The sequence below is a fragment of the Podarcis pityusensis genome (genome assembly GCF_964106645.2).
Source record: "Podarcis pityusensis genome assembly, chromosome: 14".
Classification (NCBI taxonomy): domain Eukaryota; kingdom Metazoa; phylum Chordata; class Lepidosauria; order Squamata; family Lacertidae; genus Podarcis; species Podarcis pityusensis.
In genome coordinates this window covers 37,181,335-37,207,673 of record NC_138039.1, presented here as the reverse complement: position 1 = coordinate 37,207,673, position 26,339 = coordinate 37,181,335, and the positions used below count along the sequence as shown (strand labels likewise).

Genomic DNA, 26,339 nt, shown 5'->3' with positions numbered 1-26,339 from the left:
TCGGGTCCTGTGCCCTTGGGGTTTAAATTCCTCCCTTGAAGACCCAAATCTGGCCATGTCCAGAACTTTAACCACATTCTTTCATTGTTCAGATACTCCAGAAGGCTCCATCATACACTCACCACCTTGTTTAATCTCTCTGCCGGTCATGAGAGGTGGAAATCAAGTTGAGGATTGAGATTTAGCTTCGTATTCAGAGGCAGTTGGACATTTATTTGCAAAGGGAAATGATGGCCGTATGCTGCTCACATGAAAATCTCCCACGCCAAAGGAGTTACTCGATAGGAAGCCTGCACCCCGCTTGCTCCCCTGGATGTACACAGAGAATTTCATGCACTGGAAACCCAGCAGAGAGGCTCAATACACAGTCTTGTTTGGGGAGTATAAGGGGATGTGTGCAACACTGCCTTTGCCCAAGCACAACAGACTTCTGCTCACCCAACAAGCCTTCCTCTTCCTCTCCCTCCCTTCTGCAGCCCCCAGAAACTCTGCTCTAGAGGGTTTGGGGCTCCTCTGGAGCAGTGGTGTAGTGGGCAGGGGTCCGAGGGGTGGGCACAACTAGACAACCCACAGCAGGCTCCCTCAGCATGGCTGAGCTCCTGCAACCTTCCGGAGCTGCAGGGAGGCAAGCTGCACCCGGTCCGAGCCTTCAGGGCTAGGACAGCGCCTCCTCCGTGCGGCTGATGCCCCGATGAGGTTGGGCCAGCTCACCCTTTCCTCCCCCCAGCTGCCCAGTCCACCAGAGGGGTGCAACACTTGCGTTGCCCTGGGCACCAGCAACCCATGCTAAGCCACTGCTTCGGAGTAGATCTTTTAACAATTCATATACTGATTAACACCAGGGTGTTTGTATTTGTGTTGTGTGTTTAATTACATAAGTTTTATCTGGATCAGGCCAATGGCTCATCTAGACCAGCATCCTGTTCTCACATGTAATTTATGTAATTAAACCAGATGCCCATAGAAATCCTCAAAGCAGGACCCGAGAGCACAACAGCGCTCTCTCCCTCCTACAGTTTCCAGCAACTGGTATTCCAAAGCATGACTGCCTCTGACCATGGAAGTAGAACAAAGACTCTCCCTCCTCTGCCATGAATTTGTCCCAGCCTCTTTTAAAGCCATCTAGATTGGTGGCCATTGCTGAATTCTGTAGGAGGGAATTCCATCGTTTAACTCCTCGCTCACCCTCAGTCCAATGCACATTAACATGATGTTTTTCATTTATTTCTCATACAGAAGATGAAACAATACAGGTATTGTTTTCCATAGCGAAGAAGCTGGACATTCTAAGGGCAAACAACCTATGTTGTTTTTTTAAAACAAAAAGGGAAATGAAAAGAGGAGCGCCAATTGTTGAATGGATTGTGCAAAGATAGGGAATTGTAATATGGTTAAATAAATGAATATAGCAAGGGTTAGGGGAGGGAAGGCAACAGAACAATATTTTTTACGGCGAAATGGGGTATGGTATGTTTCTTATGCAGTGGAGCGACAGAGCTCCAGAAAATTGTGCAACCTTATGTATGGTTGTAGGTTTCTTGCAACACAATTCATTTTACGTTGAAATCTTTGATATACAGGATATTTATCGATAATAACAAATTTTAAAAGCACTGTAGTTTCTAAGCAATGTACAATGAGGTACAAAACAGATACAAAAGATAAAGTTAAATTATCCATAAAATGGGGTGGGGGCTTACTTTAAAAAGCCTGCTGAACTAAAAAGGTCTTCACAAAGCACCCGAAGTTCAACAGGGAGGGGATCTATCTGACCTCAGCCAGGAGAGATGTCCACAGAGTCAGCCCCACATTACTGACTGCATGGCTCCTGGTGGACGCAAGCTGTGCATCTAAGCCACAACGGACCAATAGCAGTGACACTCCCCTAAACACCTGTGATCACGTAGGGATCTGAGGAATAAGGTACCCTGGGCCCAAGCTGTTAAGGGTCTTGTTTTGGGAGCACACTGCAGAGAAGAAGGAGAGAAGTTGGAAGCCCCCTGAAACAGAATTTGGGGGTGTGCAGGGGACTGCAAATGGGAGGGTGAGGAAGGGGAGCATCCCAACAGGAATCACAACGAAAGATTCCCCACTGAGCCCCAGCTAACCCACAATATATGAAACATTTTCATTTTTCGGGCAAGCCTTACAAAGTAGCTGACAATTACCATGGCAGTAATTTATGTCTATGCCCCAACTGATCACTGTGCTCCGCAAGAGAGGGACTCCTGCGGATGCGACCTCATTGGGAGATCTGATCCATGCCATAAAAGTATAATAATAATCCTGAAATCATCACACACCTTTAAAACAGGGAGAGAGAAGTGTGAACTTCAATTCAATAAGGCTGGAAGTGTGCGCCTTTAGTTTTAGCTGTCTTCATGAATTGGCTTAAATACTGCTCTTAGTCTGAAATAAGACTGAAATAATGACATCTGAAGTGGGCCACTGACGGCTGAAATAGGGGGTTATATAAGACCGAAAACATGTCTTTGCAGACAGCCTTAAGTGTCGCTTGAGACACAGAACCCTAACACAACTCCTCAGTATAATCTTTGAAGATTGCCTAGGTCTTCCAATTGCTGGGCGCGGACTCACTAGTGTGCTGTGGTCTGATCCAAGGCGGGTTGCAACAGGCATACTACCACCATGCAAATGTATGGTGAAAGATTGAGAAACGGGTCCCCAAATGCATGTTTGGGTCTTGGGTCTCTGAAAAGGCCTAAGTTGCCTGGTCTAGAACAAGTTAAGCAGTTGCAGCTCCCAGAGCCAGCAAAGAAGGCAATACATTTTACTTACAGCCAGTGCTTTTCCCCCCCAAGAAAAAATAGGTGCCAGAACTCACCATGAAGTTGTTACAGCAAGTAACCAGGTGACTTGGGGCAGCCCTGAACGGGTGCCGGTTTGACAACAGCTGCATTCAGTGCCCGAGGAGGTGCTAAAAACTATGGCAAGCTGTCTCCCTAGCTGGTTTGGGGGTTGCCCCTGGTTCTGGTGCAGGTCAAATAAATGTGCCCCTGCCTCCCTTGTTCTCATAGATTCAGGCGGGTGGCTAGGGCAGCTCAGAAGGGCCCTTGAGAAAATGCTTGTGTGCAATGGTAGAGGCCTGGCTTAAAAACTTAAGGCCCACTACCGCTACATGGGAGATGGATTGAAGAAAAGGAAATCCGAATTGGCTCTGTCCCATAGCTTGAGCAATTGCACCCAGGAGCGGCTAGGAGCTAGGTGGAGTCATAGATCTAAAAAAAAGTGTAGACTCGCACACACTGGCTACCATCCATTTTGACTTGAAATGTTCATTTTCATACTTTCTCAGAAGTATGTAAAGGCAAGAAGTGGGCAGGGAGATTGCCGGCCCGCAATGGCACCCGCCCGAGAGGTGCCAGAAACCAGAGTCTAAAATTACCTAAGCACATCACTATTCAAGCGAGATAAATTCATGTTGCAAACCATTGATTGAAACAAGGCAGAGATTAGGTAAAAGGTTTTACAGTAATAACCCTGCCCTCCCAACATTTAATGCCTAACAGCAGTTCATGCATTGGTTACTTTGAGATTAGACTACTGGAATGTGCTCTTCGTGGGGCTTTCCTTGAGCTTGATCTGGAAGCTGCAGGGAGTGCAGAATGCTGCAGCGTAACTGCTGCCAGGAACGAGACTTTGTCAGCATATAACACTTTTGCTCAGAGGCCTGTGCTGGTTGCCAGTTTGCTACTGGGACAAGTTCAAGGTAACAACCCTTCACAGTTTGGGAGAAATTGACTCGCACACTCCATATATACCCACTTGACCACTTGCATAAAATGTTTTTATCCAGTGCTGAAAAGTACAGTGAAGCCTCCTGCCTGATATCAAGAGGCAGAGAGTTCCGCAGTATAGGTGCGGCAATGCTAAAAAATTGATTCCTTACAAATGCGGAGCAAGTTATTATGTGGTCCCTGCAACAAAGCAGTCGAGGGGGAATAAATGGGGTAAACTTAAGAGTAAATAAAGGAGAAAAATCAAACAGAACTCTCAGCCTCTTGCATTTAGGAGCTTACAGCCTTAAATACATTTACAGTGGTACCTCAGGTGACATATGCTTCAGGTTACAGACTCCACTAACCCAGAAATAGTACCTCAGGTTAAGAACTTTGCTTCAGGTTGAGAACAGAAATCGTGCTCCGGTGGCGCGGCGGCAGCAGGAAGCCCCATTAGCTAAAGTGGTCTTCAGGTTAAGAAGTGTTTCAGGTTAAGTACAGACCTCTGGAACGAATTAAGTACTTAACCCGAGGTACCACTGTAATTGCATTGCTATATCCTGCAAGGATCCCCAAGAGCCGGACCCTGGTTTGCTTGGCTTCAGAAAGATGGCTACATCATGTGCCTTTGGACCAAAGCTCCAGGAACATACCATCAATTGTGGGGCGAGACAACAAATGGAGACGTAATGGAAATGTGTTGTGTGTATATCAGCAACAATTAAAATGTCTGCATAGTTTTGGACCAGGGTGAGGGACCAAGGGATAAAGTCAACACCTTTATGGAAGAGGTGGGTTTTGAGGAGAGATCCTCAGCGGGGGACTGACCCAGCTCCAAGCAGTACTATGACTTTTTATGCCCCATTACTCCACACTCCCCAAAAGATTGGCTTGTCCCTGAACTTAAACGATGCTGACATATCCAGCAACAGCCAGAGGGGGCACTTGTGCAATACCCCCAAAATAAGAGAAAGTTAACTGCCAAAACAACAACAAAAAGGCACATATTTGCATGTGCTAATTTAGATGCAAATTTAAAATGAATTAGCTTGTTTTTTAAAGGAGATAAACACCTCACCCTAGTGGGGGAAGAGTGTGGCCATGTGACCTGCATGCTTGCAGGTGATCATTGTGGATGGGCAACCAACCCTGAGAAGCAGTTTCATTTGTGCAGCACCAGCGGCTAGGTGTTTTGACCCTTACGTTTTTAATACATTTTATTTGATTACTGTATTTTATTCTTGTTGTAGACCACTTTGAGTTTTTGTTGTTATGGGAAGCCATTCAAAATTCAACACACCTCTCCTAAGAGACAAGAAACTGCTAGGCAGCTGAGTTAATAAAGAACTTTTTTAGAATTCCCTTCCCTGACCTTTGGACGTCACGAAACAAACTGATTGTCCCCGGCAGAATACTGCTGGTGGATGAATGTACATAAAAGTCAGCTCCAGGACAGACAGACAAATACAGAAAGGGGAGGGGGAAGTGCTGAAAACCTAACTCCAAAGTTAGATGAAATATGGCAACTGGTTGGAGATACAAGGCTTTGATCGAGGAGTTTTATTATACCAGAGCCCACTAGGAGGAACAGGGAATAGAGTAGCAATTTGGGCAGTTTCCAGAACAGCCAAAAAATTCAAAGACCAAACTCTGTGCCAGGACACAACAGTGGAGCGAAAGCATCGAACATTAAGGTAACCTGTTGAATGAGCAAGGAGCAATATCATATTGGCAGAGGCGAAGACCATGCCTAGCACTTATCTTCCCTCTCTCTGCCAATAATACGGACCAGACTGAGATGCAATCTGGCAGGAGGGAGTAAGGATGTGTCTGTTCCCTGATGCAGCCTTTTGCTAATAGAGGAGGGGAATCCCATGGCTAGACAGTGCCAACCTGTACCTGAGTTACAGACAACTGCACAATGCACAGGGCGAAGGACAGCAGACAATATCAATGGAGATACCAAACCTGCTCAAGGTATCTGGCAAACAATGTGCATCCAGTTTCAACTCAGTGAGGAAATAATAATTTAAACGTGCTCCAAGTACTAGAAGTTTGGGGCACATTGCTCAAAAAATTTACAGCAGCCATTGCCAAACAGGTGCCCTCTGGAGATGTTTTTGTCTTACAATTCCCACCACTGCGGTTTCCTCCTGATGGTCTTAGCTACTAAAACTGCACCAGCTCCCCAGTTCCAAAGAAAGCACAGAGGTTCTCTCTGGGTGATGCTGGACCACAATTCCTCTCACTCCTGGCTACTGACCATGCTGGCAGAGGCTGATGGGAGCTGGAGTCCTTCAACATCTAGAGGACCACAAGCTACCCATCCCTGCCTTATGCCAGACTTTCACTGTTTACAGACAATATACTTGAATCAAGCTGATATTGGAGGGGGTGACAGATGAACTCAGGACTATCCTGGACAACTGTAGGTTAACACACAATAACATTTTGCGCACTGGCCAGGATCCAAGGAACCGTGAAATGAGTTCTGCACAGCTGAAAAGAGAATTTAGATGTTCTTTCTTCCCAAATGAGGAGGAAGCAGTGCTCAGTGGAAAAGCATATGTTCTGCATGCAGAAGAATCCCAAAGCTTTGAACAGTGGATCCTCGGTTGTCGAACGCTTCGGAAGCCGAACAATTCGGAACCCGAACGCCGACAACTTGGAAGTGAATGCTTCCATTTTTGATCATGCCTTGGAAGTCAAATGGCTTCTGTGGCGCATTTCTTCATTTCCCCCCTCCATTTTTTCAGTGGATTTTGCCAACTGGCAATTGCGCTTGGGTTGTCGAACGTTTTCAAAGTTGAATGGTCTTCCAGAATGGATTACATTCGACAACCGAGGTTCCACTGTACCTTCAGTTAAATCTTCAGTTTAAAGGGAGGAGGTAATATGCTGGGAGCAGTAAAACTTAGGTTAGATGGAGAAGATGCCTGACCTGCCGTACAGCAGCAGCTTACACTCCTCTGCTGCACTGCAGACTACATCTCGAACGGGGAGAGTTAGAAGCATTCTGAGATATGGCAATGGGTGTGTGCGGTTGCCCTTAGCCACAGAAGAAGTCAAAAAGAACTAATACAAGCCACAGAAGAAGTCAAAAAGAACTAATACAAGCCACTGGGTGCACATTTCTTTTGGAGCTGGCCACTGATCTCTTTGTACCTTATATGAACAGAAAATTATCTTTTACAAGGAAAGTGGAGGCTGGTGCTTGAAGGGGAGGGAGGAATCATACACATACACACAGCCACCAGCAAGCACATCAGAGGCAAATGAAAAGCCTGGACATCAGGAAGGGTGCACTTAATGGTTAAAGCTTTTGTTTTTCCTGCTACACCCTTGTTCTTTACAGAACAGCATGAAGTTGAAAGATCTGGAGCTGCAAATGGAAGTATGAATTTAAAAGAGAAAGAGAAAGAAAGAGAGGTTATTAGAGCAGAATTAGGACACAGAATAAAGACATACAGACATTTGAATGCAGAAACATGCAGAAAAAGGTGGGAAACGTCTATGGCAAGCTTACTCTTTCTCAAAGGTAGCTTAAAAAGAACAGCTTTTTAAATTAGCAGCTATGCCATGCATATAACAAAGTTAGTAGCAGAATCATGTTAAAAGACATTAGCTAATAATGTCTAGACCAAGACTGGGGGAAAGGATGGGATAAAAAGTGTTTGAGGTCTGACTCACTGCCAGGTTCTAAGACTGGGCACAATCTAGACAGCTTAGCACTTTTGAATTCCCATGCATTCCAACAGGAGAATTACACACAAGGTCAGATCTCCGCCTTTGAAATGAACAGGTTTAAAAAGAGTACTAGATCGGGTCCATCTACATACTATCAGAACTAGATGCTTCCTTTTCTCATGCAGCTTTTAGACCAGGTGTGGTTTAAGATGCTACTGAACTACACCTCCCATCATCCCTGGCTGAGGCTGATGGAAGTTGTAGTTCAGTAACATCTGGAGGGCCAGGGGTTCATCCCACACCTGTTTTAGACAAACAGTGTGGGCCTCTTTTTCGTGACTGCCAGAGAGCACAGCTAAAATTGCATCCAGTGCCCCCTTTCACCCTGGATGCAGGGTAGGGACCCAGGATGCTGTCTTGGCAGCTGTGACATTTCTATGATTCACCTGTTGCCTTCTCTGCTGCATTGCAAGGTGCTGTCAGAGAATTTTGGCGTTTCCTTATACCCTTTCTTTCAGATGATATCTCTGCCAATAAGAGTGGCAGAAACAGTGTGTGGGTATAGATCAGGGGTGAGGAACCTTCTGGGAGTCGCACGCTGACAGTGGGTGAGGCCAGAGGCAAAAGTGGACAGAGCAATGGATGTGATCTTAGTGTGGCAGTGCGAATCCCAGCCATGCAAAAGCCAGGGGTTCCCCTGACACCACCTCTTCTCCATCTGGACAAGCAGAGACACCATCACAGTTCTGGAACATGTATCAGCCGGGCAAAAGAACTCAAGGAGGGCAAGGGATGCAACCTGGGGAAAGGGGAAAGGTGAGGTTCCCCACCCCTGGTAGAGGGCATCCCTACAGAGCGAATGCACCTGGTTTGGGCACTCGTTTTAACCAAGGTTCATTTTCCGGCCCCTCTCGTGGCACACACTTGCTTCCTGCCCCAGCCCAGTTTGGGAATCACTGCTATAACCTACGTTAACAAGGAAACTCACTTACCTACTGTGTTTAGTGTTAAATCTGTATCGCGCCTCTTCGTTTTCACTCTCGAGTTCTCATCCGGGAAATCGGGATCATCTATATTAGTTTCTATGCTTGCATCATAATCACACTCTGTTTCTGAGCCCCTGGTAGTGTCAGGTAAATCTGAGTTATCCATCGACAATTCCTCTCCGGTACTGTCTATTGAAATTGTTTCGGCAAGGTCCACTGATGTTGGTTCTATTTATTCAACGGGACATGTATTTTAGGTATGTATTTTTATTCTTTAGAAAACACACACACGCACACAAACATGCTGCGTAGTCAGTTTGAAAGTGGTTTTCATTCGTTTATTGTTCAAAACGGACCCACCCACTCCTACAGTTCCTTGCACCCGAGGGCTACAGCAGCGCTGGGCTGATTGGCTCTGCGTGCAAAGCCATCAAGGGTGATGGTGGCGAGCGAGGACTGCTTAGCAAGGGATGCGATTTTGATCTGCTTGGTTACCACTGGGAACAGAGGACACGAAAAGATATGAACGAAGTTTTCCCACCCTGTAGTTTAATCAAGTGGTCCCCCCTACCTCCTTTCTTAGCTACAATAGGATCAATTCCTTTGTGCAGGGATTCAGAAGGACAATTCTTCTAGCAAAGAGGTAAGTGCAACTGAATGAGCACTGGAAAGTGGGGAGGATATCAGAAATGCAATATGCATGAATGTCATGAAGCAACATGGGTGCCCTCAGGCAGACAGCTCTTGTGGTCTGGAGGTATGCAAAAAGTCCTTCCTACTCTGCTTCGTGCATTAAACCCCCTTGATAAATTGCAGCATACAAATATTTTAAATGACACAAAAATTATTTCTCTTTGTCCCCACTACACAGAAAGCTATTCTACATGGCTAAATCTACACGTGGCTTTCAGATTTTCCTATTTTACCTGTCCCTATAAGTGCTGAATAAATGCATGGACACACGCTGGAAAGTTAGTACAGTGGTACCTCTGAAGTCAAACGTAATCTGTTCTGGAAGTCTGTTCAACTTCCAAAATGTTCAGAAACCAAGGCGCAGCTTCTGATTGGCTGCAGGAAGCTCCTGCTGCCAATCGGAAGCTGCGGAAGCCCCGTCAGACATTTGGGTTCCAAAGAACGTTCGCAAACCGGAACACTCATTTCCGGGTTTACAGCGTTTGGGAGCCAAAACGTTCCGAGTTGCAAGGCGTTAGCCAACCAAGGTACGACTAATGGCTTCCCAGTGTACTTATCCAAAGAAAAATCTCCAATATGTGCAGTTTGAAGGTCAGCTGCATGTGAGAAATTGCTTTGTGCCAAGTGGGGTGGGGGGAAAGACAATAAATTTCCCTTTCAGAAAATCCACACTGGGGCCTTAGCCAAGGATATCTATCAATTCATGCATATTAAGGATGAGGATTCCTAAGTGCCCACCTTCAGGGATTTTGGGTGAGGGTGGGGGCAGTTGATAAGAGGATGCATAAGCCCATGCATAGCTGCCAACTCCAGCTAAAGAAATTACAGGTAGGAAGGCAGGCAAATATCTCTGAGACCTTGGAGAGTGATTACTCACCAGTTAGTCAGCACTGGGCTAGAGGGTCCAACTGTGTGAAGGAAGCTGCCTTTTACCAGGTCCAACCATTGGTCAATCTAGGCTAGTATTATCTACTTCAATTGCCAGTGGCATGTGGCTAACCATGGTTTAGCAGAAATGTGCAGGTTCTCGGAGGGGAGACTGAGGCTGCTTTGCTCCTCCCCCTGGTGGTTCTGCTGCCGCACTAAGTCATGATTTGGCTTAGCATTCTGTCCCCACCATGTTCATGGTTTAATTCTCCTGGAATTCTCCATGAGCCGTAAGCCACAGGACAAACCCTGGTGACGGCTTGTTAGTCTGGAGAGAACTGAACCATGAGCAAAGGCTCAGCTGGGTCACCAAGCCACAGTTTAGCAAGGCACATCAGAACAGAACAACTTGGAAAGAGCAAAGCAGTCACAACCTCCAAGAGTCCACACATTCATGCTAAACTGTGGTTTGGCTTAGTAAAACATTTTAGCCAGGCCAAGGGTTATTCAGGGTCTCAGGCAGATAAAGAGATCTTTCTTCCTTGATCCCCTGTTTTTACTGGAGATGCCAGGGATTGAAATTAGGACCTTCTGCACGCAAAACATGTGCTCTACCATTGAGCTATGGTTAGGAGAAGGAGCCTTGTGCTATCCCAAACTGCAACTGCAGAAAGCTCATAGCAGTAAATATGAATGGAACTGCAGTCCAAGGTATTTCCCACATATTGAATTTTACACAGACTCACACAATCCACATTTCCCCGCACCAAACTATGTAGCTTTAGATCCACAGATATATCCAAGCATTACAGGTAAAAAAATTCGAATATATATTTATATTTTTAAAACTTATCTCTCTTTTCTACTTCGTAAAAGAGTTGCTCAAATATACGACTCCAACTCATGTGAGCATTTGTTCCCCAAGTAGAACGCGTTATCAATACTTTCACTTCTTGATGCTACGCATGAGTTGTATCTTTAAAATATAATAAGAGAAACCAGCCACTGGGGGAATATATTCTAATGGGAAAGCATAGATTCATACCCTGTAGTGTCCTTTCGTGGATTGTGGAGAGAACTCCTGGCATACCAAACTTTCATACAGGCGAGCTTTCCACCAACTAAAGGGTTCAGCAGATGTCTTGGAATCGCATTACATCTTCAAATCATCTATTTATCTTGAGATACAGTCCATTTTATGGTTTCTCTGTTCACCAACAGAGACTTGACTAGTCATGACTTGGATTAACATATAACCAGGGGTCAGCAACCTAAGGCCAATGGACCGGAAGTGGCCCGCGGAGGTTGTTTGACCGGCCCACGAGCCACCCCCGAACTGAGGAGCCCGCTCTCACGCGCTATACCAGCGCAGCGCAGCGCAGGGACTTGCTTCTGCGGCGCTGGAAATCACGTCTGTGCACACACAGATGCTGAAAATCGCAGGCACGCACATAATCCAGCCCACGGAGGAATCTCCGCGGGACCAATCTGGCCCAGGCAAGATAGACCTTGCCGATCCCTGATATAAACAAAGAATATATATATACACGGCACTGCATTTTAGCAACTTTGTTCCATTCTGTTTAGGCTTTGTGCCCCCTTCATTTATATTTCACATCAGGGTTTATATCCCACCTTCACTCCGCGAGAAACTGGGAAGCACACATGAGAGGGTCTGGAGCATCATCACTCAATGTGGTGCTTTCCAGATGTAGTCATAGACTACAACTTCCATCACCCTTGGCCAGTGGCCATGCTCACAGTGCACCGTCCATTCTATGGCTAGGAGACCCGGTTCACATCTCTTTTACAGATGTGGTATCACACAATACAACACCCTAAGGATTAGATGGCTCCAAACAGAAAAGGGGGTTATGCCATGTTCACAGAGACAAACACAGCTGGTTTTAGCAAGGAAGAAAGCTCAGCTGCAGCTAAGGCTCTTTCCCCTCCCCACCCAGAAGTGGCTCAAGCCAGTGAGTGGCCACATTTCCATACAGGCAAGAGACCACTGCTCAGTACATGCTTTGCATCAAGAAGTTCCCAAGTTCAATCCATGGACTCTTCAGTCAAAAATGAGCAGGTGATTAGAAAATCCCTGCCTGGGATCCTGGAGTCACTGCCAGTCAGAACAGACAATGGCAGGCTCTTGGGGACCAATTATTAGACCTGGTAGAAGGCCCCTTCCTCTGACCTCAGTGTAGTGTTTTCTTTTAAAACCCCACACCAGTGCTCTGTTTTGAATATGCAGCAAATCAGAGCCCAGACCACAGAACTAAAAGGCAGGTATTGCTTAGCTAAAAGAAGGACAACGAAACAAATCAAAAACCCCCCACCAAAGGCAGAAGATGTGATTAGTAGCCCAATGAGCATAAGGGGGAGCCCACAAGGGCTTCTCTTAAGAAAGGAAGAAACCCTGCTATGTTATATTGGGAGTGGACCAAAGGAAAATACAGATAAAGCTTTCGCTTACTCTAGTACACACGGCACTCGTCTAATACCCCTTTTCTTATCTCAAGGCCCTAGCTGTCAAGTGTGTGACCGAGATCCAGCTTAACTTGCAAGCCATCTGCAACAGCTCCCCCATGGCAGAAATGAGTACACAGAGATGGGTGTATGAGCTGAGTAATGCTGTGCTTATGTCATTTCACTGCATCTTTCCAGAATGGGTATGAGAAAGAGCACTGCTGCTTGTGTTTCTGAATTTCAGGAATACTCAAATAATCTTAGGCATGCTTCACGTGGGGGCAAGTCTCCCTGAACACAGTGAGACTCACTTCTGAGTAGGAAGGATCACATTGTTAACTGTATTAATGACATGGTTTAGAGTCACTGCAAAAAAACAAACAAACCCTAAAAGATGAAATTGAGCACAATCTGTTTTTAGAAGCACATCTGGAATGCTCAAAGGCAGGTTTTGGGGGCCCAGACTCTCCACTGTTATCTGTGCCCAAAGGGCACAAGGATGCCCCAACATCTGTCAACATTGTCCCATGAACAATACATATAGCAATTTTAAAGGGGAATCTCCCTGAATGTCAATTAAAAAACCCCACACACATGCAAAGGAGTTCTGTGTTACCATGCTGATTTTAAAAAATCTATCGTGGCAAGATTTATTTTGTTTTTTTCTGCATAAGCTCATGTCATAATAAGTCCCAGGACTCTCTTTCAGCAAAAGACTAACACAGGTACTTTTGCATAATTGTATTACTTGCCACACAACTGACAAGAAACTTTAAAGTCTGTTAGGGTTGTTGCAGTGAAATTCAGCTTTACATGTATAGGTGATTTCTTTGCAAAGCCACAGGGTGGATTCAAATTAAGCGAGGTAAGCAAAGTTTGGATTCTCTTGAAATAAACTGGATGGCTGAAACATTCATGTCCATGGCATTAATCTGGATATTCAATATATGACTGAATATAGCTAGATAAACAAACACACTCAAGCTTTGGAATCAAAAGGGGCTGGTAGATAAAAGATGGGATTTACTGGAGTCCAAAACCAGTAAGATTAAATTTCTGGTCTTGCAGAGCTGCTCACCCAACTGTTTTATTTACCTCTTTCCAAATGCTTAAACAGTAGTAATTTTTTTGGAGGGGTGGGGAAGGTGAGAAATCCTGGCACATTCATGTTGCCTTATACCTTCTGTGACAAATTATTAAGTGCTTAAAGATTCTCTCCACTCTTAAGGAGATGCAATTGTCAGCAAGCTCACTGGGAAATGCCACAAAACAAATCTGTGCATGCCTGCAATCAAGGTGTACAATTCAAGTCTCTTCTTTTCAGTTCTGGCCTCTGCAGTTTTTGACAACTGGCATTGCAGAGTTATTGATAACCAGCAGTAGATCAAGTAGGACAACAATGTATATTTTCTCTTCGTGTTCCAAAAAACATAAACAAAGACAGTGAAGGTACCCAACTAGTTCATATACTAACCTTGGACATCTTCTCTTTCAGGTCCTGCCTTGTCCACTATGTCTGTACTTTCCACTTCACATGTTGCTACAGATTCTGCTAAGAGTGATGATGGGCTTGACACAGGGCTAGAAGCGGGGTGGCAGGGAGAGAATTTCTTTAGAAAGTGGTACAGTCTTTGCCATAACTAGCACATGAAATATTCGCTTTTAGAAGGCAACTGTTTCAACTGCTTATAAAGGCAACTTGATATTATAGACACCAGGGTTCGAGATGCTACCAGGCCATGATACTTGCTGCTCCAGTGACCTGGAGTCAGTTCGTCTCTCCCTCTCTCTCTCTCTGCTGAGCCTACCTCACAAGATTGGCGTGAGGATAAACAGGGAAAGGGAGCCACGGTCATCGCCTTAAGCTCCTCGAAGGAAAGGCAGGGCAGAAACAAAATTACAAAATGAATAAAATCATCAGAAGCAAAGTATTTGTACAGTGCTGCCACCCACTGGACTGGTTGTAATTTAAGAAGATGGTCAGCTGATGGATGGATGAGGGCAGTGTCACATTTACCCCCACGGACTAGCCTACACTGTGTTTATCTTGTATATTTAGCAAAGAGCTCTGAAAATAATATAACTGTCTTTGAAAGACTGTTCAGAAACTGGGGCCAGGCACTGGGACCAGAGCTGCCAGCACCAAAGCTGATTCACTGGCGTGCTTCCAATTCAAAGTGCAAATGCTTACCTTACAAGTGTTTAGGTCATACTTTGAGGTGCAGATTTTGCTGTGCATTTGCCCATACCAACAAGTTTTAAGCTGAGATCTTCCCCAGTCAACATCTGTATGGGGCCATCTTTGGGGAGTACTCCAGCAAATCTGGGTACTTTTACAAACCTCAAAGCACACCTGAGTATGGCAAAGCCTCCCTCACGTTTTCCTGTTCTGTCTAAGTAACCATCAGCACTCAGCACCTGAGTTTTGCTATTATAGGGAACAGTGTAGAAAGACGGGCTCCTGCTCTGTCCCCAGATACATTAACAAAACTCACAGACAGCTATAGTGCAGCACTCCCAATCCATAAAAAGGGAGAATGCTCTCATCCATGCAGTTACCATTCTGTCCCCAAAATAGAAAATGCTGCAATTAACATTATGGTAACAATTCCACATAGACCTTTGATACACACAAACACAGGATGGCAACATTTACCTTGGCTGCATAGGTGGTACAGGTGTAGAATCTAGTGTTGATGAAGTTTCCTGGATGCTGCCTTCAGTGCATTGAACTGGTAAAGACTCAGTTAGGCTACTAACAGAAGTTGCTGAAAGAAGAGGCACTTGTGTTAAGACAGCAATTGGCCATGCTAGAAGACAACTGGTCACCATAGGCTAGATGTTGCAATCTTAGGGCTGGGGGAGACTTTGGGCTGTGATGATTTCAGGACAGAATGATATCTACACCTAAGTTATTAACCACACCTCAGTTGCTTAGAGCATGGTGCCGATAATGCCAATGTTGCAGGTTCGATCCCCCTATGGGACAGCTGCATATTCCTGCATTACAGGGGTTGGACTACAATTCAATTATATATGCCCAAATACAAGAGATGGCAATTGTGCCTTTGAATTTAATGTGCAGGTTGGTTTGTTTTTAAAATTCAAATAAGATAAAATTTGATATTTTAAAAACACAAAGAATACCTCTTCGGAGGACGATAATCAATCCACACTACACATAGCTAAACAACGGAATTTACTGCAGTGATGGCCAATGACTTGGATGGCTTTAAAAAAGGATCAGACAAATTCACGGATGATTGGCTTTACGATACTGCTTTAAGTGAATAGTGCAGATAAGGCCACACTTTTAGGGTTGCTGTTATAAGTAATTCTGACATGGCTTTGCACTAACGAATCAGAGAGCTTTAAATAGGTGGTGTGGATGTGGCCTAAGTTAAGAAAGTATTCATGATCGCTTCCTGGAAAAGTTGCACTATCTTAAATGATGTGCAACATGCTATTTGGCAGGAAGGTCAACAGTGTAATGGAAGGTTCTGCAAGTTGCGTGTTGCTGTTTTAATGTGGCAGCAGCTGTTTCCAGATCACCTGTTTTTCCCTCTCTCCTCAACTTAGCTATCCCTTCCTCCATTGGCTGGTTTTGGTTCACAAACAAACCAGTCCCTCAGTATGGCAGGGAAGGGGAACCTTGGAACCAGAGGCCAAATGCGGCCCCTTAGACCTCTGTACCTGGCCCTCAAGACCTCTCTCACCAGCCCCACCTTGCAACCTTCCTGCCAGTCTGGAATGTGCACTTAATACTCTAATAATGCAGTTGGCCTGGATGGAGGACAGAGTGAGAGACTGGTGCAGAAACTAGCTACTTAGGGGTGCCAACTTGAATAAAATATTGGGGGGGGGCAGGTAAGCCCCACATAATCGATCGCCAAGACGCAGTGCATGCACACCAGTTGAATGGCAATGACCATCAACTGGGGGGCGGGGACGACTGGCTGGCCCTCTCAAATATATTTTTTTAGGGGCTGAAGAGACTTTGGCCCCTAGGAGTTGGTTCCTATGAGCCTGCTGTACAAAGGTAAGATTCACACTCAGGTCATTTTTGCCTCTGACTCTGCCCACTGCTGACATGTGGCCCCTGGAAGACTGCACAGAAGGGAAAGCGGCCCTCAGGCTGAACACTTCTCCCCGCTCCTGCTCTACAGCTATTTACGGCAGTGTCGGGCAGACTAAGCTTGCAATACTTTACCACAAGTAAAATACGAGCTGCAAGAATGACCCTTAGACTATACTGACAAAAAAAAACCCCCTGTTAAAACTGCGTAGGCCTAATGTTCCGTTTGAAGCTGAATCATAATCTGTTTGGTGATACTACAGGCCACACACAATTAGTCACAGTTCTTCTTTTCCTTCTCTCTTTCTCTCTCCCGTTCTACAATTAGCAACTGCCTGCTGCAAGACAAAGGAAGGCAGTCTGCTTAGCATGGCCCATTCGACATACACAGGCCAAGCGAAAATCCCAGCTGTCTTGGACAGGTCATGAGATCTTTGCAGGAGTGCGGAATCCAGATTTTTATCTTGCCGCCACCCTGTGGACCAACTGTGACAAGTCGGTAGGGATCACCCACCTGTCAATTATCTGACCCCTGCATTTGTATCCTGAAAGGACCCCTGGACGATTAAGTCCAGTCAAAGGCGACTTTCAGGTTGAGGGAGCCGGTGTTTGTCCACAGACAGTGCCTCCACCCCCATCATTTTGCCATGACAGGGAACCAGGCAGAGGGCCTTCTTGGTAGTGGCGCCTGCCCTGTGGAACGCCCTCCCAGCAGATGTCAAGGCAATAAACTACCTGACTTTAAAAAGACATCTGAAAGCAGCCCTGTTTAGGGAAGTTTTTAATGTTTAATATTTTATTGTGCTTTTAATTCTGTTGGGAGCTGCCCAGAGTAACTGGGGAAACCCAGCCAGATGGGTGGGATACAAAATAATAAATAATATATTATTATTATTATTTTGCCAGCATGCCTAAACAGCTTCCAGCGCAACAGAACACTGTGATGGAAGCCAGAGCACATGGAAACACCACCATGTGGCTAAAGTTCCCCTGTGTTACCTGCACCACTTGGCAGGAGTGAACCCCACAACCTGCCCCTCACCTGATGTCACCCAGTGACGTCAGCTGATTGGTTTGGGGGAGTGGGGGGGGGCGAGATGGCTTTATGGACCAAACTGACCAGCAAACTGGAGGTTCCCTACCGCAGCCACATGGGCTCGTACATCTATAAGTCAACCCCGACACATTTTGGAGATCTGAACTCACCTGGTGGACTAATTCTACCATTACTACCATTCTGCCGTTGAAGATGTTCTTTATAGCATACAGAACACATGCCATTCGTACGAGGGTTTCCGTAAAATCCGCACCCAGTAGAACAAAGCATAGGCACTTGGCTATGGTTGGTTTCTTGAGCCATACTCTTTTTCTAGTGACCTGGGAAAACAAGACCGTCAGCTTAGTCAACGAGTTCAGACCCGCCCTTAAGTTTTTTGCATTCGAGACATTCCACAAAGACATCATGAAGCCCCTACCAACCTGAGACCAGCATGACCTTTAAGTTCAAGTATACCATCGGGATCTATACACCGAGTCATAAGAGGTTTGCAGAAAGAGGTGGTCAGTGGCCTGCCCCTCTTATTGAAATTCTCTTCTCTGGAGACTTGCCAAAGCTGCAGCCTATGCATCTTTCACTGGTGGTGCAAGACATTTTTATTCAAGCTGGCTTACAATAGCAATGCAGAGTATGGTATAATTGCAATATTGTGACATATCCTACTCTGGACAAACTATGAGCTGTAGCTAAAAGCTTGTTCTTTGACCAGGGCTAGCCACTGTAGTGCCTCTCATCATCATCACAATCATTTTACAGTAGTACCTCGGGTTAAGTACAATTCGTTCTGGAGGTCCGTTCTTAACCTGAAACTGTTCTTAACCTGAAGACCACTTTAGCTAATGGGGCCTCCCGCTGCCGCAGCAGCACAATTTCTGTTCTCATCCTGAAGCAAAGTTCTTAACCCGAGGTACTATTTCTGGGTTAGCAGAGTCTGTAACCTGAAGCGTCTGTAACCTGAGGTACCACTGCATTTGTATGTCCCCCTTTCCACAGTTAAAACCATGGTCAAAGCAGCTTACGGGGGGGATACATAATTGCAAAAGCTATAAACAATAAATATAAAAATTGACAAAACTGGACAATTGCCACATAAATCAAAATAAGAGCTGAAAAGATACAAACAAAAACAAACAAAAAAACAACAGCAGCAGCAGCAACAACAACAAAAAACCCAACAGCACCCCACTAAATAATACTGCAGTTTAAGCGTCTGTTTGGCTTTTGCAGTTGGAGTCTGTCAGGGCCCTGCCTTTCTAGGCCAGGAGGGGGAAAGCCAGCAAGGCAGGGGGCAGGTCTTCCAGGACTTAAAGCCAAGATGGTCTCTGGCCTCCTCAGTAGCCTCAGCTTTTGTAGCTGGAATCTGTATTTTTACATTTTTACCTAATCATTTGACAATTCTTAACAATTATAAGGAAAACTGCTCCAGAGAAAAATACTTCAGAAATAATACTCTACAAGGAAATATTCCTTAACATAAAATTACCATTGACCAAAACGAAACAAAACTCAAAGCCTTCTTGAATTTGCATTGCGGGAGGTAATTATTTTCTTGACAAAATTGTAGGAGGGGCAACCAGTTTTTCCCTAATTTATTTCCATATCACTTGGAATTCTTATACTTAGATAATTTGTTTTTCGACGTTATAGCCAAATCCCAAACTCTTTTAAGCCAATCTTTCTGAGAAGTGAGAGTAATGAAACTTTACAATTTTGAGTCATTAATATTATTACAGCTGTTAACAAATGGGCTGCAGGTTCCAATTCTCAGAGTGGTTTAACACTCAGGTCCTCTTCCCAGGGAACTCTGGGAATTGTAGTGAAGCAAGGGGAATAGGGGTCTCCTAGCAACCTCCAACACCATTAACAAAACTACTGTTCCCAGAGTTCTTTGGGGGAAGTCATGACTATTTAAAGTGGTTAGAGACTGATTTAAATATATGGAGCAAATGGGGCCTGTGCTTGGACTAGAACATATACCAGAACAGAGGTGCCAGGAGGAAAATCCATGGCAGCTCAGTGCATGCAGAAACAATTCCCTGAAATCCGAAAGTTTGATTTGAGTGATTTTATTAAAATCATGAGTGGCAGTGTAGGAAGGTTGGGGGAGGGGGGGGGAAACCAACACTGTCAAATAGACAAAAACAGGAAGTAGTATAGGAGGATGAGTAAACCTCTGAAGAAGAACAAGAAAAACCGGATCCAGCTCTAGCTGAGCCAGCTCCCCAATTTTGTAGCTAGAGGATGAAGGCGGGAGACAGCATCTAGGATAAGAACTCTTGAAAAAGCATTCTGCACACTGTCAACGCTTTCAAAATATTGAAGATGTAAATAAACCTGAGTTCCTCAAGAATCAGGAAAAAAACCCCAGATGTTAGAAGGTTTCTGTTTTGAGGGAACTTTTTTAAAATGGAAAAAAAATTAAGATGAACTTAAAAGCCGATCAAGAAACAGAACAAGGTTTCACCACCTTAGTGAGAGCAGAACAGGACATTATGCAGCAAGTTTATCAGTTAAATGTACTGGGTTCCCTTCCTGACCCCTGACAAAAAGCAGCTGTGGAGGGAGGGGTGAGAAGGATGTTTAACCCTTTCTCTTCCTGCTATTTGTCTCCTCAAAGATTGCTTTTCCATGGGGGTTGGGGGAAGGGCCATGGATGCTCCCCTCTATGCTCCTCGGAGGACAAGTGGGACAGAGATGTAGACGCAGCCTAGTTTGGCCCTGAAATCAACAATGCAGGTGGAAAATGCTCTATTAACAATACAAAGAACTTCATACCAGTTTTAATGTAGCCCTTTGACATACAGGGCCGCTTTGTAGTAGTAGTAACAGGGTGCTGTGCCAAAGAGTGTACAGTCTAGATCTGCTAGTGGTGGCTGGAGAGGTTGGGAGATGTCAGCTTTTGTTTCAGGTGGTGATTAAGACTTCTGGGTAAGGCGAGGCTTTATGGAAGAACAGACTTTGAAAGAGATGAGGAGGCATATGGAGAAACAAGGGGAAAGGTAAGAACCTAAGATGAGCCCTGCTGGATTCATGTCAAAGGTCCCTCTAGTCCAGCATCCAAGTTCACACAGTGGCCACCCTGATGCAACGACACCCCCTCCACCTGTGACCCTGCGCAACTGTCATTCAGAGACTCAATGTCTCCAACAGTGGAGATGATCTCAGCTGTCATGAGTTGTAGTCATTGATAGCCTTCTCCTCAATCACCCACCCCGTCATAGGAACCGCCCTACTGGATTAAACCAAAGGCCCATCTAGTCCAACAAAGGTAGACAAGTCTGAAGAGCACAGACTGTGGATGAATAAATATTGGGCTGTGAGGGCTGGGCTGTGATGAGCTTTAAAAATTTAGAGGGCAAGGCAGCAGCTAGTGAAGGGTTTGAAGACATCACATGGTCTTGAGCTGTTTTCTCCGCTGCCCTCCAGATGTTTCAAGACTACAATTCCCATCAGCCCCAGCCAACAGATGATGGAAGTTGTAGTCCAACAACATCTGGAAGAGCATCAAGCGGGTTTTAAGCGGTGAGGGAAATGAATGATCACCTCCAACAGGGTTAGAGGCGAGAGAGTGTGTGATTCAATAAACCTACCAAGGCACAAGTGATCTCATTCAGCTTAACACTACCAAGAAACAACAGCTGAACAATTGCTGATGACTGTGGAGCATGAGGATGCAAGAAAGCAAAGCCAGGAGTTGTTATTTAATATTACTACTCCAGCCTCGAAACCTTGCATACCTGTTAGCATTCCCAGCCTACAGAAGCCAATTAATAGGATCAGAGACAGCTGCATTTAGTAGGATTAGCCCCCAAATCTCAGGCTTTTAATCCTCCTATACAAAGAGCCAATTTCAACTGGGGTGAGTGAGGAGGAATCAGGATCTTGAGTCACAGCTTAACCAACTGTTTGTTACAGCGTAAACATAGAAATCATAAAATCAGAGTTGGAAGGGACTCTGAAAACCATCTAACCCAACCCATGTCAATGCAGGAATATGCAGCTGTCCCATACAGGATAAAACCTGCAACCTTGGCGTTATCAGCACCATGCTCTAACCAACTGAGCTATTCAGGCACATGCCGTACCCCAACCTGTGTGGTGTCTTCAGTGGCCGCTATGGCCCCAATCAACTCCTAAGCAAGACTGGCTCAGAAAGACTGCAACTTTCAAATAACTTTGATCAAGAAAACAAGGGTGCCCATCAAACACAGCTAGGAGAGAAAGGTGCTAATTGCAGAAAGAAATACCCAATGGCAGTCTGCTAATACTGTAAGTCACAGGAAAGCAAGAGCAGAAGTCAACAGGTATATCCTGAGCCAGGGTGGACAGCACTGGGCCAGCATAATGTTGTGGCACTCCAACTCCCATCAGCCCCAGCCAGTACGGCCAATGGTCACGGATGGTGGGATTTGTAGTCCAGTAACTTCTGGAGGGCACCATGTTGGCTGCAAGATAATCAATGTTTACGTGCCAAGCTTTGATGAGAAAGGATTTGGCTCCAATGAAGCGTGCTCATATTGAAGTTAATGAACATGACTAACTTAGGTTCATTCATTTCAGTGTGTCCTCTCCGAGTAGGACTTAGTTGGATAGAACACAATATTTATAAGTATGGCCACCAAAACGTTAGATCATTTTCAACCCCCACCGCCTCCAAATCAAGATTTACTAAATGCAAATATGCAACACTACGTGGACACAAACTTATGAAATTGAAACAGGTATCCAAGGCAGGAACATAGGCCAGGAAGAGAGCGGGAGGCGAAGAGCTGAAGAGTTGATAGTATTTGGGTTGTGTTCGTCTAAACTCCTAACAGGAGAAACCAGAGTTCCATCTTTGCTCTATTTGCACCACCCTTGGGGAGGCAGATTGCAAGAGCGTTTGAAATGCCTTCAACCAATGTCTTGCCAGGCCACATGTAACGTGTTAATCCTAGCATATAAAGCCACAAATGGCTTGGGACCCAAGTACCTAATAGAGTACCTTCTTCTATGCCAACTGTCATGGACTCTATGATCAGCAGGTGAGGCCTGGGACAGCTCAGTTGGTAGAACATGAGACTCTCAGTCTCAGGGTTGTTGGTTTGAGCCCCACTATGTGTGAAAGATTCCTGCATTGCAGGGGATTGGACTAGATGATCCTCACAGTCCCTCCCAACTGCCCCACGACAGGGCCTTTTCATTGGTGGCCCCATGGTTGTGGAATGCCTTCCCTAGTGAGGTGTGCCTGTCTCCATCATTATTAACTTTCAGGAGGAATTTGAAAACATTCTTGTTTACATTCTGTGTTTTTATATTGTGATTTTATCGCCCTGAGATGGGCAATTTATTAAAAAAAATTGAAAAATAGACATTTGGTGGTTGAAGACGACGATTCCTGGAAATCTTGAAATCATTTGCCGGAAGTCTGTTTTTAATTGCAACTGCTTTCAGGTGTTTTTAGAGCATTTTGGTTTTGTTTTAAAACTGTATATACATTTGCTGCCTTGGACTCCTTTGGGAGGAAGAATGGGAAACAAATTCAATCAATAATTTTAGGAAGTTTCACCTTCAGAGCAGGCCCTCGAGTCTATAGTACAGCGTGAATAGCTTAGTTACACGGAAACAGTAATTACTACTTACAAGAAAGGCTGAGTGCAGCTGTGATACGGATTAGTGGAACACCGGCTTGAGGATCAAAGATTATAATGGGCTATAAAGTGGAACACGCCAATAACTCTGGTTAATCTCAGGGAGAAGAAGACGCAAAGAGCAGGAAAAACTTCATTTACACGAAACATTCCTGACAAGCAGCAAGTGGGGAGGAGGAGAAAAGTCACCCTTTCCTAAGTAAAAAGCTTTCACAGCATCCTACTGCGCGGGTCCTCAAGTCCTATCACAGTAATTATCAGAAATATGCCACTCTGAACAGGATTTATAAAGAAGTGCCGTGACACCAGCTTTTATTTTACAGCACGCCATTTCAATATCGACTTAAGAAAAGGAGCTGTAAACAAAGCTCAGGCTCTCTGAACGTGGACTGAAAGGAGAGCGTTTCACAGAAGTGTCAATTCCAGAAGCAAAGTGATTTATTAAGAAGCTATCGACTGGTTTTTAATTGTTTTGAATGTACCACTTTACGCCAAAGTGTCTTAACGTGCCTGTGAGGGCAGAAAAGACTAAATGAAACAGCCCAACAAAAAAATTATTTAGATGGCCGTCAAATGACAACGCTTCTTCCTTTGAGAAGATGAGAAATTATCTCTTAGAAAACGGACCACAATCATTCATGAGCATGGAAAAGTTTAAAAAAACTTCTGACTGGAGAATAATTCTGATTAGTGTTACAGACTGGGCAGTATATAACAACAGTGGGGAATAATTCTCATATGCTGATCTTTCAGCGAACTCCAAGAATAAAATATGGGCAGGGCTAGCTGTTTCGGTTCTTTTATATTGCCCTAATAAGCCTCACTTAAGAACATAAGAAGAGCTTGCTGGATCAGGCCAATGGCCAATGCCATGGGTAGGCAAACTAAGGCCCGATGGCCGGATGCACCCAATCGTCTTCTCAATCTGGCCCGTGGACGGTCCGTGAATCAGTGTGTTTTTACATGAATAGAATGTGTGCTTTTATTTAAAGTGCATCTCTGGGTTATTTGTGGGGAATCCGTTCATATTTTTTTTCAAAATATAGTCTGGCCCCCTACAAGGTCTGAGGGACAGTGGACCGGCCCCTGCTGAAAAAGTTTGCTGACCCCTGGCCAATACAGTCCAGCATCCTTTTTTCACAGTGGCCAACCCGATGCCTATGGGAAGGCTGCAAGCAGGACCCAGGTGCAAGAGGATCCTCTCCTTCTGCGGTTTTCAGCAAATGGTATTCAGAAGCAAATTACCACCAGGGGTAGCAGTTACTGAGAGCCTTCTCCTCCATGACTTTGTCTAATCCTTTAAAATAACCCAGCCATCTGGGCTGGTGGCTATCACTGCCGCTTGTGGGAGAGAATTAAAACCAAGAGCTGTGTGAATAATGACTTTCATTTGTCTGTCCTGAATCTTTGTTGGATCTCCCCGACTTCTAGCGCTATGAGTAGAGCGGAGTCATGTATCGATTCATCGTCCAAAACTGATCTAAAGTTCAGATCGCGATTTCAGAGTTTTGGGGCAGGCAATGTGTCGCGAATCCCCGCTCCCCCTGGGCACAGCCAGCATTGCGCACTTCGCTCCCAGGTGCCATGCAAGGCTGCCCAATGATCGCCAACTCCTCCCTCAGCCCAGCCGCCAGCCTCGGGAGCCCAAGACTCAAGTAGGGCTTGCCTGCCTGCCAGCCAGCGCCTTTCCTTCTTTCTCTGGTCCTGCAAGCGGCCGCCTCCTCACTCCCTTTCTCCTCGTGCCAGGTGATGATGCACCCAGGTAGAACAGAGCTGCCTCCCGTGCCTTGCGTGACATTCTAGAGGGTAGTTCCTGGTAGCCACCACTTGCAAGATGAGAGCTCCAAGGAGGCTGGCGGCGCTCCAGGGCTACGTGTTTGCGTTTGCGTTGCCATGAGGTGCCCTTGCTGATGCACTCTGCCTGGGGCTGTGCAGCCCGCCCTCACCATGAAGCGGCAGAACTGCGCACAATGGAGCCGATCGTCTGCATGGCCGGCTGCCGAGGGCTGGGGGCAACCGCCTTCTTCCTCCCACCTTTCCGACACGGTGATATACAGTAATACCTCATGTTGCGTTTGCTTTAGGTTGAGCGTTTTCAGGTTGCGTCCCACAGCGACCCGGAAGTACCGGAAAGGGTTACTTCTGGGTTTCGCTGCTCGCGCATGTGCTCAAAATGACATCACGCGCATGCGCAGAAGCGGTGAATCGCAACACGCGCAGACACGGGTTGCGTTCTGCTCAGGTTGTGAACAGGGCTCCGGAATGGATCCTGTTCACAACCAGATGTATCATTGTATTGGGATATATCGCGAGGTTTAACCTCTGGACTGCTTGTTGGTATGCAGTTTGGGGCATCCAGAAGCAAAAGGGAACATGGTTAATATTTAATTTCCACTCTATGATTTCAGCACTGGCCATTCAAGAGTAAATTTCTGGCTCAATCCAAGTCAATGCCCTTGAAAATTAATTTCAGCCAATTCAGTTCTACAGCAAAAGAAACAAAACTCCACAACACAACCCACTCTTATCCTGTGCCAGATCATTGATCCACTAGCCTAGTACTATCTTTGACTGTCAGCAGCTTTCAATGGCCTCAGGTCAAAAGATGTCTTTCCCAGCTCTTCTGCCTTTGTGTGGAGAGGTCAGGAAGCAGGTCTGGAATTGCCTACCCGCAGAGCATGTGTTTTATCAGAGTTCTCTATCCCCAGGTAGAGCACTTTGTCTGAAGTTGCTCTGATACTTCTGCTTTCTACTTGTTCAAACTATGCACGTAAACAGCAGAGAACGAAAAAACATTTCTGCCCAGAGGATATGAAAAAACATTTTCTTCTTTAAAAAGGGGACATTGCCACATTTGTCTCAGCAAATGGCAGGTTTTCCTATTTTTAGACCAAAGCCTCAGATGTTTCGCAAAGAGCGCTTTCAAAAAGAGAAAAAAAAATCTATAGATTTTGGATTTCACATCAAAGAAACAGGTTTTTGTTTTTTTAAATGAGATTTTCCAGTTGCACAAATTTCCTGTTGGACATCCCAAACTTAGAAGTGTAAAAAGCCAAATGAACACAAGGTGTGCTTTGCTCCTTGCTTACGGTATTATTGCTTGGGTGCTTGTGAGCTCAGGGGTGTATATGTATATGT

The 26,339-nt window shown here is 45.2% G+C and overlaps 1 protein-coding gene across 7 annotated transcripts in view; it reads right to left on the bottom strand.

The window, feature by feature from the left end:
* ZFAND6 (zinc finger AN1-type containing 6) overlaps positions 1-26,339 on the bottom strand; it is a 77,727-nt gene that overhangs the window by 3,265 nt on the left and 48,123 nt on the right. For 5 of the 7 annotated variants that reach the window (XM_080980533.1, XM_080980532.1, XM_080980536.1 and 2 more), the window contains exons 2-5: positions 17,721-17,891; positions 15,096-15,207; positions 13,914-14,020; positions 8,420-8,641 (exon numbers count right to left, since the gene is read on the bottom strand). In XM_080980533.1, coding sequence (XP_080836659.1) covers positions 8,420-8,641; positions 13,914-14,020; positions 15,096-15,207; positions 17,721-17,874 — 595 coding nt within the window. In that variant the 5' untranslated portion in view covers positions 17,875-17,891. The remainder of the gene's footprint in view (positions 1-8,419; positions 8,642-13,913; positions 14,021-15,095; positions 15,208-17,720; positions 17,892-26,339) is intronic. The other 2 variants (XM_080980537.1, XM_080980538.1) reach the window with 2 other exon arrangements.